Source organism: Chiloscyllium punctatum, chromosome 2, assembly GCF_047496795.1.
Source record: "Chiloscyllium punctatum isolate Juve2018m chromosome 2, sChiPun1.3, whole genome shotgun sequence".
Taxonomy (NCBI): Eukaryota; Metazoa; Chordata; class Chondrichthyes; order Orectolobiformes; family Hemiscylliidae; genus Chiloscyllium; species Chiloscyllium punctatum.
The window spans coordinates 4,720,568-4,732,821 of record NC_092740.1 but is presented as its reverse complement, the minus strand read 5'-3'; the positions used below and the strand labels follow the sequence as shown (position 1 = coordinate 4,732,821).

The 12,254-nt window shown below is 42.6% G+C and overlaps 1 protein-coding gene across 3 annotated transcripts in view; it reads left to right on the top strand.

Moving 5' to 3' along the window:
* The window catches only part of LOC140493998 (growth hormone receptor-like), a 198,477-nt gene that overhangs the window by 156,896 nt on the left and 29,327 nt on the right, over positions 1–12,254 (top strand). For all 3 annotated transcript variants that reach the window (XM_072592933.1, XM_072592940.1, XM_072592947.1), the window contains exon 8: positions 3,415–3,584. In XM_072592933.1, the coding sequence (XP_072449034.1) occupies positions 3,415–3,584 (170 nt within the window). The remainder of the gene's footprint in view (positions 1–3,414; positions 3,585–12,254) is intronic.

The following is a 12,254-nucleotide window of genomic DNA, read 5'->3' as shown; positions in this document are numbered from 1 at the left end:
GTTAAAATTTATTGTTAATTACAAAAAACTCTCTGTCTTTTAAACTCAACATTGTTTACAGTGGCAGTTTTTGATGGGGACGCTGTACCTAACCTCATGCCGTACCTATCCTGGAAGTATTTGATGGGGACAGTGTGCAGGGTGCTTTATTTTCAGTTTAAAAGAGTAGAAGGAAGTTTAATCTGTCCCGAATCAAAGTTGTACCTGGGAACATAGGAACATGAGCTGGCTATTTGGACCTTTGAGTCGACTCATGTAGACTGCTCTGTTTACTCTTGTTGTAGTCTCAACACCACTTTTTTGTCTGCGGCCCACTTAACCCTTGAGTCCCTGACTATCAAAGATCTGCCGAACTCAGCCTGGGATAAATATTTAATTACCCAGACTGCACTACCTTCTAAAGAAAAGAATTTCACCCTCTTGCAAGGCTCTGAGAAAAAAAAAACACATCATCTCTATCTTAAAAGAGAGGCCTATCACTTATACACAATGTCTCCTAGTTTTAGCCTCCTCCACAAGAGGAAACATCAGGCATCCACCGTAAGCAGTCCTTGCAGGATCCTTTGTGTTTCAAGATCATCTCAACATTCTTTTAAACTCCAATGGGTAAAGACTCAATCTGTTCAACCTTTCCTGATAAGACAAACCTTTTCATCTATGGAACCAGTAGAGTGAACCTACTCTGAACTGCTTCTAAATTATCCTTTTTCAAATAAGGAGACCAAATGGGCGGCATGATGGCTCAGTGGTTAGCACTGGTGCCTCACAGCACCAGGGTGCTAGGTTTGATTCCAGCCTCGGGCGACTGTCTGTGTGGTGTCTGCATATTCTCCCCAAGTCTGCGTGGGTTTCCTCCCACAGTTCAAAGATGTGCAGGTTAGGTGAATTGGCCATGCTAAATTACCCATAGTGCTAGGTGCACTAGACAGAAGGAAATGGGTCTGGGTGGGTTACTCTTCGGAGGATCAGTGTGGACTGGTTGGGCCGAAGGGCCTGTTTCTGCACTGTAAGTAATCTAATCTAAAACTGTACAGGTGTCGTCTCACTAAGGCTCAGTGCAGTGATAGTAAAACAATTCTAATTTTATATTCAATTACCCTTGCAATAAAGGCTGACATTCAATTTGCTTCCTAATTACTTGCTTTTTTCATGTCATCGTATTTATTCATGTCATTTATTCCTTATTTGCAATGTGCCATTTTTTCTCACTCACTTACCCTCCCATCCACCCCTTTGCATCCACTCTACTTTCTCTTGACAATTTACTTTTACATATTTTTATGACTTTGATAAATACAGCCACCATACCATTCAGTCTCCTCATGCAAAACATTCATAAAGACTGTAAGTAGATGAGGCCGAACCATGATCCTTATGTCATTCCATCAGTTACAGCATGACAACCCAAAAGGACCATTTATTTATATACTCTGTTTCACATTAGTAACCAAATCCTTTTAGCTATGGTACCATTTGGCCCAGTGACACTAAAGGGAAGGTGATATCTTTCGAAGTCAGAATACTGAGTGGCTTGGATGGCAACTTGCAGGTGGTGGTGTTCCCCTATATCTGCTGCTATGGACGTTCTAGGTGGTAGAATTCATTATTTTGCAATGTACTGTTCAAGGAGCCTCAAGTTATTACAATGCATCTTGTAGATTGTACAAACTATTGCCACTGAGCATCACTGGTAAACTGAATGTTTGCGCATGTGTTTTTTTCCCTTGGTGGTGTCAAGTTGCTTGAATGTTGTTGCAACTGCACCCACCCAAGCAAATGTGGAGTATTCCATTACACTCCTGACTTGTGCCTTGAAAATGGTGGATAGGATCTGGGGAGTCAGAAAGTGAATTCCTTACTGCAGGATTCTCAGCCTTCAATCTACCCTTTTATCCAAAGTATTTATATGGCTGTTCCAGTACATTTTCTGGACAGTGATGATCCCCATGATTGTGGTGGAGAATTCAGTGAAGGTGAGTTTGTTTAAGGTCAAAGAGCGACAGATTCTCTCCAATAAGAAACAATCACTACCTGGTATTTGAGTGGTGCAAATGTGACTTGCACTTATCAGCCAAAGCTCAGATATTGCCCAATTCTTGCTGCATTTGAACACGGACTGCTTCAGTTTCTGAGAAGTACTGAATGGTGCTGAACTTTATGTAATCATCGCCAAACATCCCCACTTCAGACCTGGTAATGATTGAAACTTACAGAATACTAGTGGCCTGTATAGAGTGGATGTAGAGAAGACGTTTCCACTAATAGGAGAGACTAGCGCCTGAGGGCACAGCCTCAGAGTGAAGGCGTAACCACTTGGAACTGAGATGTAAAGGAATTTCTTCAGCCTGAGGGTAGATAATTTGTGGAATTCATTGCTGTGGAGGGCTCTGGAGACCAAGTCATTTAGTGTATTTATGGCAGAAATACATTCTTGATTGGTAACAGGATTAAGGGTTACGGGGAGAAGGCAGGAGAATGGGGTTGAGAAACATATCAGCCATGATTAAATGTCAGGATAGAGTTGATGGGCTGAATGGCCTAATGCTCTTATATCTTATCATCTATCTGTTGTAAAATTGGAGAAGTATCTTTTCATTAATACCTCTGGGCTCTGCAGTCACCTACTTAATGACAACAGCTGCATTTAGTCACCATTTCAGAACAGCACTCTGACTTTAATTTTTTTAAAAAAAGAATCATCACAGAAGTGACCCGATGGGCTAAATGGCCTAATTCTGTTCCTATGTCTTATGCATTATAAGCAGTCACTCTCACCTCACCTCTGGAATTTAGCTCTCTTGTCATGTTTGAAACAAGCTTGGAATGAGGTCAGGAGTTGAGTGGTCCTAACGGAACCAAAACTGGGAGTCACTGAGTAGGTCATTGCTGAGCAGGTGCTGCTTGATAGTTGACGACACCTTCCATCACTTTAGTGATGATTGAGAGTAGACTGATGGGGCAGAAGTTGGCCAGGTTGGATCTATCCTGTTTTTTGTGTATCTGGGCAATTTTCCACATTATTGGGTAGATGCCAGTGTTAACTGCATTGGAACAGTTGGCTAAAGTATAAATCCAAAATATTGTTTCAAAATGAGAAAATCCTTATACTCAATGAATCTGAGCAAGAGTCACAATAAACGTAGTGGGAAGAGGGGTATGAGATCTTGGATTAATGTTAAGACTGATATGTGGAAGTAGTTTAAAGTTGATTGCCTTTTATGCAGATATCTGAGAATTGGTATCTGCTGATTGCTCTGCTGAAATTTATGTTTGGTGCATTGACAGTTAAGGTACTGATTTAATCTTATGTGTCTTATGAGAAAATACAGTCAATGATTAATCTGTGCTAAGTTGTGTAATGTTTTAGAATGATTCATATTTACATAAGACACTAACAGATTAATGTTCCTTCAGGAATAATGCTGAATGGAAAGAATGTCCCAAATACATGCACAATGGAAGCATCTGTTACTTCAACCAAACCTACACCTCAATCTGGATTTCGTATTGTGTACAGCTCAAATCAGAGATTCAGGATCAGAACATCACTTTCGATAAACGCTGCTTCTCCATTGATAACATTGGTAAAATAAACTTCCTCCTTGTTCTTTGAGAAAGCATTGAAAGAATGGGTTAGGATGGTGGCAGAATGGTAATATCACTGGACTAGTAATCTAGAAACTCAGGCTGATGGTCTGGGGATGTGGGATCACATGCCATTATGGCAGCTGGTGCAATTTAAAATTCAATGCATAAATCTGGAACATAACATTAGGTGACCGTGAAACTATCATTGAGTGCTGTCAAAAAGGACCTGACTAATGTTCTTTAGTGAGAAGAAATCTGCTGTCCTTATGTTGTCTGACTCCAGCCCCACAGCAATGTGGTTAACTCTTCACTTCCCCTTGAAATGGCCAAGCAGGTTACTCATTCCAAGGCAACTAGGAAGACTAACAAAATTCTGGCAAGTGCCAATATCCCATTAAAGAACAAGAAAATAATAAAATCATTACAACAGCAGAATCTGGAGATGGAACACAAACACATTCAGAAATGGGAGAAATCTCTTTGTCAGACATCCACCTTATTTACAGAAACAGGGAGCTGATTAGTTAGTAGTATAAATTATTCTTCCCATTTAAAATTTTGTTTCCTTGCATCTATCTTGCAAGTTCAAGAGAAAAGCTTCACCAGCATGTCTCTTTTCAGCAAAACTTAAGTTTTACAAGTCACTGTATCTGAAATATAATGTATAATTTTTAGTTGAAAGGACTTGTACCTTTCATTACATTGAACAATTTGAATTGAATAAGCTCATTATGGTCAAGGGACTGGGATTGTAAACTCAGTGTCTAATTTGAACAATGTTTTGTGTTCATCCAAGACCGATTGATTTGTCACAGTTTTAAGAGACCTAGCAGAGTAACAACATTCTCAGTGTCAGCTCCAAATGTCATTTTGAGGTGAGGAAGACATGAATGAGGGTTACAACAGCAACTGAACTGAGATAGGGTGAAGTCAGATGATTTACAGAGGTGTAGACAACCTTTGAGCTGGCTCAAATGTATGGTCAGCAGCTCATCTCAGTTGAATGCTCTGAACAACTTGGTATCATCTCAGACTGTTACCAGGATGAGGGGCAAAGTCAGTAGATGGGTAATGGATTTTGGAGCATGGATCGGACTTCCCATGTTTAATTGGAGGAAATTTCTGCTCATCTAACACTGAAGACAATCAAAAATAGGAACAGTGGTAGGCCATTCGGCCCCTTGAGTTTGCTTTGCCATTCAGTAGGATTATGGCTGATCCAACATTTCTCATGCCTTTTGGCCATATAACAAGTGTCACCAAAAAACACTGAACACTGAATGTTTTGCTTTCCAATGATGTCACTGAGGTGCAGTGACACAAAGAGAAATAGGAAGGGACAAGGATAGATCCGAGTGAATGGCATGCGAGCTAGAAGAGAAACCATTGCAGGTGATTGTCCGGCTACAGTGAGACAGCAAGGATGTACTCTGTTGAGTACATTCCTGTTGAGTACTCATTCCTGAAGAAGGGCTCATGCCCGAAACGTCGATTCTCCTGCTCCTTGGATGCTGCCTGACCTGCTGCGCTTTTCCAGCAACACATTTTCAGCGCTGTACTCTGTTGAGAGCAGTTTCACCTGCCTGGACATGACAGGAGAGAACACAGAAGTGGAGGTGGTCGTCACTGTGTCAAATGGGAGACAATGGGTCCAATGGTAGTATTGCTGGTCTGTTAATCCAGAGACCGAGGCAATGTTCTGGAGGCCTGAGTTCAAATCCCACCATGGCAGGTGATGGAACTTGAATTCAAATCTGGAATTAAGAGTTTTATGATGAACATGAATCCATTGTCAATTGTCAAGAAAAACACATTCTGGTTCACTAATGTCCATTAGGGAAGGAATCCTTACCTGGACTGAACTATACATGACTGCAGACCCACTGCATTGTCGTTGACTATTAACATCCCTCTGGGCAATTGGGAATGGACAATACATTCTGGCTTAGCTGGCGATGTCATCATTCCCGTGAATGAATTTTAAAAACGCTGCAGACTGGTCAAAAGGACCAGAGAAGAAATTTTACTGCAGTTACAGGATGTGAATTGTGACGTTAAAACCCGTTTCAGTCCCAAGATAGGAAGAGAAACCTGATAGGAGGGATTCAGACTTGGACTTTCAGAAAAGGGTGACACAGATTTTGAAGGTAACAACATATTGATGGGGTTCAGAGAGGAAAGGGAGTTTGGAGATGGGAGCAGTAGTTTGCAAAGAATGTGGAGTCATGCGGTAGTTTTAGTCAGTGGATTGGGTGATAATGGCTGATTTAAAAGGAGACAGGGATAATACCTGAAAGGAGAGTTTCATTTATTGTCTAACATGCAGACTAGGAGAGGACATTGGATGATCAGCGGTTTAGTGGGAGTACGGTTTTTTGGGGAATAAAAACAAATACTGACCTTGTCAGTCACACCCTCATCTCATGAAGGAATAAAGAAAATAAAGGTGGGTTTCATGAAGACATTGAGCTATGAAAGGATATGAAGGGAGTTCAGTGTGAAAATAGTAAAACATATAAATTCAAGATCAGGGCAGAATGGAACTTGGCCTAATGGCTTAATGCAAGGGAGGGAATAACAAGATAACCTAAGAATGAGAGGAGATTATTCAACTTGTCAAGTCTGCTGTTCCATAATCATAGTTGATCTTGAGCCTGAGCCCTGCCCTTCTGCCCCTTCCCCATATCCTCTGAAAAGATATGAAGCAGTTGGGCAGATCTTTCAGCTTTCCCCAGAAACTCATCACATGGAGGTCTGAGTGGAGATGGTGGGTTTAAGAAGACAACATGTAGTAGACTCAGAAGCAAGGGGTCAGCTGTACTTCTGGAAGTTTTAGCAGGAGAAAGCAGGACCCCATAGCACTTCAAGTGGTACAGACAGATGTGGAAGTGAGTCCACTAATCTTGTCATCCATTTCAACTCAACATCCCCTGGACTGAAGGGAAGAGAAAAGATGTTCCAAGGCCATGGCCAATCTGAGACAGAGCTATGGGTTACCTACAGACTAGAACATCAAGCTGGAGGTGTGGATACTTTTGAGCAAATCAGTAGCTGCAGAAACGTTCTGCTGACTGTCCAATCCTGTTAATGCTTTCCAAGTGTTCTGTTATCACATCTTTAATTGAGGTGGATGAGTGAGACATTCTCATGACTGATTTAGGCCAACAGTCTAATTCTCTGCGTTTTCCTCTCCATCCTTTTTTTTAAATGGTGGGATTACATTTCCCACCCTCCAATCTGTGAGAACTGCTCCTGAGTACATTGTGTTTTGGAACTGTAAAATAATGGAAGGTGTAATCCTTACCAAGTTTAATTGAAAATACAAAACATGAATTAACATCTGGAATGTAACTCTTGGTCATGAATGTTGCTGATGGTTGCCAGAATCTCTAAGACACTACACCCTGGATATTATTTGTTAAAAAAAAGGGCAATACTCCAGTGCACCACCTCATCCACATCCCAAGCTCACCCCCATATTACGGAGAGTGGGTAGGTGCTAAACTAGTTAGCTTTCCCAACATGTGTAAATAAAGGATTAAGAATCAATTGAGCTAAGTCAGTCATAGAGATGTACAGCACGGAAACAGACCCTTCGGTCCAACTCGTCCATGCCGACTAGATATCCCAATCTAATCTAGTCCCAATGTAAGTTTGCTCGCTGAGCGGGAGGTTCATTTTCAGACCTTTTGTCACCATACTAGTTAACATCATCGGTGAGCCTCTGGTGAGGCACTGGTGGTATAGCCCACTTTTTATTTATGTGTCTAGGTTTCCTTGTTTGGTGATGTCATTTCCTGTGGTGATGTCATTTCCTTTTCTTTTGTTGCAGGAGGTGGTAAATGGCATCCAAGTCAATGTGTTTGTTGATAGAGTTCCGTTTGGAGTGCCATGTTTCCAGGAATTCTCGCACGTTTCTCTGTTTGGCTCGTCCTAGGATGGATGTGTTGTTCCAGTTGAAGTGGTGTCCTTCCCCATCTGAATGTAAAGATGCTAATGTGAGTGATGAGTTGAAAGACCCTATACAGACAACAAGTAAAATTAATGTCATTTACAAAATACCTTGCAAGAACTGGAATAGACACTACATTGGACAAACAGGTAGAAAACCCAGCACCAGGATAGATGAACATCAACTAGCCACAAAAAGAAATGACCCACTCTCCTAGTATATTTACATACAGATGAGAAAGGACACCACTTCAACTGGGACAACACATCCATCCTAGGACAAGCCAAACAGAGAATTCCTGGAAACATGGCACTCCAAAAGGAACTCTATCAACAAACACATTGACTTGGATGCCATTTACCACCTGAGGGAAAAAAAAACAGGAAGTGACATCATCAACCCAAGGAAACATAAACACACAAATAAAAAGCGGCCATACCCCCAGTGCTTCACTGGGGGCTCACTGATGATCTTACTGAATATAGTAACGAAACATTTGAAAATGAACCTTCCAGCTCAGTGAGTAAACTTATATCCAGAACCCCAAACCGAGCTACAAATCTTCTCAAAACTCGCTATTCTAGTCCCATTTACGAGCACTTGGCCCATATCCCTGCAAACCCTTCCTATTCATATACACATCCAGCTACCTTTTAAATGTTGCAATTGTACCAGCCTCCACCACTTCCTCTGGCAGCTCATTCCACACATGCACCACCCTTAGCATGAAAAAGTTGTCCCTGAGGTCCCTTTTATATCTTTCCCCTCTCCCCCTAAACCTATGCCATCTAGTTCTGGACTCCCCCACCCCAGGGAAAAGATTTTGTCTATTTATCCTATTCATGCCACTCATGATTTTATAAACCTTGGTGTGGTCACCCCTCAGCCTCCGACGATCCAGGGAAAACAGCCTCAGCCTATTCAGTCTCTCCCTATATTCAAATCCTCCAACCCTAGCAACATCCTTGTAAATCATTTCTGAATCCTTTCAGGTTTCACAACATCTTTCCGATAGGAAGGAGACCAAAACTGCATGCAATATTCCAAATATGGCCTAACCAATGTCCTATACAGCTGCAACATGACCTCCCAACTCCTGTATTCAATACTCTGACCAATAAAGGAAAGCATACCAAACGCCACCTTCACTATCCTATCTTCCTGTGACTTTCAAGGAGCTATGAACCTGCACTCCAAGGTCTCTTTGTTAAGCAACACTCCCTAGGGCCTTACCATTAAGTGTATAAGTCCTGCTAAGATTTGCTTTCCCAAAATGCAGCACTCACGTTTATTTAAATTAAACTCCATCTGCCACTCCTCAGCCTATTGGCCCATCTGATTAAGATCCCGTTGTAATCTGAGGGAACGCTCTTCGATGTCCACTGCACTTCCAATGTTAGTGTCATGTGCAAACATACTAACTATATCTCCTATGTTCATATCCAAATGATTTATATAAATAATGAAAAGTAGTGGACCCAGCACCGATCCTTGTGGCATTCCACTGGTCACAGGCCTCCAGTCTGAAAAACAACCCTCCACCACCAATTACCATCTTCTATCATCAAGCCAGTTCTGATTCCAACTGGCTGGTGTTCCCTGTATTCCATGAGATCTAACCTTGCTAACCAATCTCCCATGGGGAATCTTGTTGAAAAGCTGACTGAAGTCCATATAGATCACGTCCACCACTTTACCCTCATCAATCCTCTTTGTTACATTTTCAAAAATTTGGGAGCAGATTTGTAGCTTGGGTGCTTGTTGTTGTGGTTCTGTTCACCGTGCTGGGCATTTGTGTTGCAGACGTTTCGTCCCCTGTCTAGGTAACATCCTCAGTGCTTGGGAGCCTCCTGTGAAGCGCTTCTGTGATGTTTCCTCTGGTGTTTATAGTAATTTGTATTTGCCGCTTCCGGTTGTCAGTTCCAGCTGTCCGCTGCAGTGGCCGGTATATTGGGTCCAGGTCGATGTGCTTATTGATTGAATCTGTGGATGAGTGCCGTGCCTCTAGGAATTCCCTGGCTGTTCTCTGTTTGGCTTGCCCGATAATAGTAGTGTCGTCCCAGTCGAACTCATGTTGCTTGTCATCTGACTGTGTGGCTACTAAGGATAGCTGGTCATGTAATTTCGTGGCTAGTTGGTGTTCATGGATGTGAATCGTTAACTGTCTTCCTGTTTGTCCTATGTAGTGTTTTGTGCAGTCCTTGCATGGGATTTTGTACACTACATTAGTTTTGCTCATGCTGGGTATCGAGTCCTTCGTCCTGGTGAGTTGTTGTCTGAGAGTGGCTGTTGGTTTGTGTGCTGTTATGAGTCTTAATGGTCGCATTAGTCTGGCTGTCAGTTCAGAAATGTTTTTGATGTATGGTAGTGTGGCATGTCCTCATTCTGTTGTCTTTCCCTTAGGCATCTGTTGATGAAATTGCGCGGGTATCCGTTTTTGGCGAATACAATGTGTAGGTGTTCTTCTTCCTCTTTTTGTAGTTCTGGTGTGCTGCAGTGTGTTGTGGCCCTTTTGAACAGTGTCTTGATGCAACTTCTTTTGTGTGTGTTGCGGTGGTTGCTTTCTTAGTTTAGGACTTGGTCTGTGTGTGTGTGTGGCTTTCCTGTATACCTTTGTGGTGAATTCTCCGTTCGGTGTTCTCTGTGCCATCATGTCTAGGAATGGGAGTTGGTTGTCCTTTTCTTCCTCTCTAGTAAATCGGATTCCTGTGAGTGTGGCGTTGATGATCCAGTGTGTGTTCTCTATTTCTGTAGCCAACTATTGTTTCTCCGGCCAACTATTGTTTCTCCAGCCAAACTGCTGGACATACAGAACAGACAACAAGACGGGGAACCTATCAACAAAGACAGCATACTCAAACTACTGGCCCTGTGCCTCACAACACACTTCACATTCAACAACCAAATATATGAACAGATCAACGGCACACCCATGCGCTCACCCATCTCTGGACTCATAGCAGAAGCGGTAATGCAAAGATTAGAACAAACAGTCTTACCGCAGATTCAACCCAAACTCTGGGTCAGATATGTAGATAATACCTTTGTAGTCATTAAAAATACAGAAATAGAGAACACACACCGGATCATCAACGCCACACTGACCGAACGGAGAATTTACCACAAAGGTATACAGGAAAGCCACACACACAGACCAAGTCCTGAACTACGAAAGCAACCACTGCAAACACACACAAAAGAAGTTGCATCAAGACACTGTTCAAAAGGGTCACAACACACTGCAGTACACCAGAACTGCAAAAAGAGGAAGAAGAACACCTCCACAAAGTATTCGCCAAAAATGGATACCCGCGCAATTTCATCAACAGATGCCTAAGGGAAAGACAACAGAATGAGGACATGCCACAACCCAAAGGACTAGCCACACTACCATACATCAAAAACATTTCTGAACTGACAGCCAGACTAATGCAACCACTAGGACTCATAACAGCACACAAACCAACAGCCACTCTCAGACAACAACTCACCAGAACGAAGGACCCGATACCCAGCATGAGCAAAACTAATGTAGTGCAAAATCCCATGCAAGGACTGCACAAAACACTACATAGGACAAACAGGAAGACAGCTAACGATCCGCATCCATGAACACCAACTAGCCATGAAATTACATGACCAGCTATCCTTAGTAGCCACACAGTCAGATGACAAGCAACATGAGTTCGACTGGGACAACACTACTATTATCGGGCAAGCCAAACAGAGAACAGCCAGGGAATTCCTAGAGGCACGGCACTCATCCACAGATTCAATCAATAAGCACATCGACCTGGACCCAATATACGGCCACTGCAGCGGACAGCTGGAACTGACAACTGGAAGCGGCAGATACAAATCACTATAAACGCCAAAGGAAACATCACAGAAGCGCTTCACAGGAGGCTCCCAAGCACTGAGGATGTCACCTAGACAGGGGACGAAACGTCTGCAGCACAAATGCCCAGCTCGGCCAACAGAACCACAACAACTTTTTCAAAAACTCAATCAAGTTCATGAGACATGATTTCCCACATACAAAGCCATATTGACAATCCCTAATCAGTCCTTGCCTTTCCAAATACATATAAATTGAGAAGTGGGAGCACAGTCAACACCTGTTTGGTCCTTTGGAAGCTTAATCAGAGATGCAGAGAAACAAAATGTGTCTGACATGAGTTCAGCCAATTTCAATGAATGTAGTGTCTTTCTGAAATCCATCCAGTAAATTCACTAAGCATTTTAACTGTGCATCATAGAATCCCTACAATGTGGAAAGAGGCCCTTCAGCCCAACAAATCCACACCGACCCTCCAAAGAGTAACCCGTCCAGACCCATTTCCCTACCCTAGGTTTACCTGTGCATAATGCACCTAGCCTACGCATCCTTGAACAATTTAGCATGGCCAATTCACCTAAACTGCACATCTTTGGATTGTGGGAGGAAACCAAAGCACCCGGAGGAAACCCACGCAGACACAGGGAGAGCGTGCAAAACTCCACACAGACGTTCACCCAAGGCTGGAATCAAAACCGGGTCCCTGGCACTGTGAGGGACTCTCTGAGCCACCATGCCACCATGTGCTTGACTGGTTTCAGGCATTGTTGAGTGGTTTCCACTTTGCATCCCCAAGAATTTACATTTGAATGATGCCTTTGGAGTGGCATTTTACATATTGGAACAATGATGTGCAACGGAGTTAAGAAGTCCCCA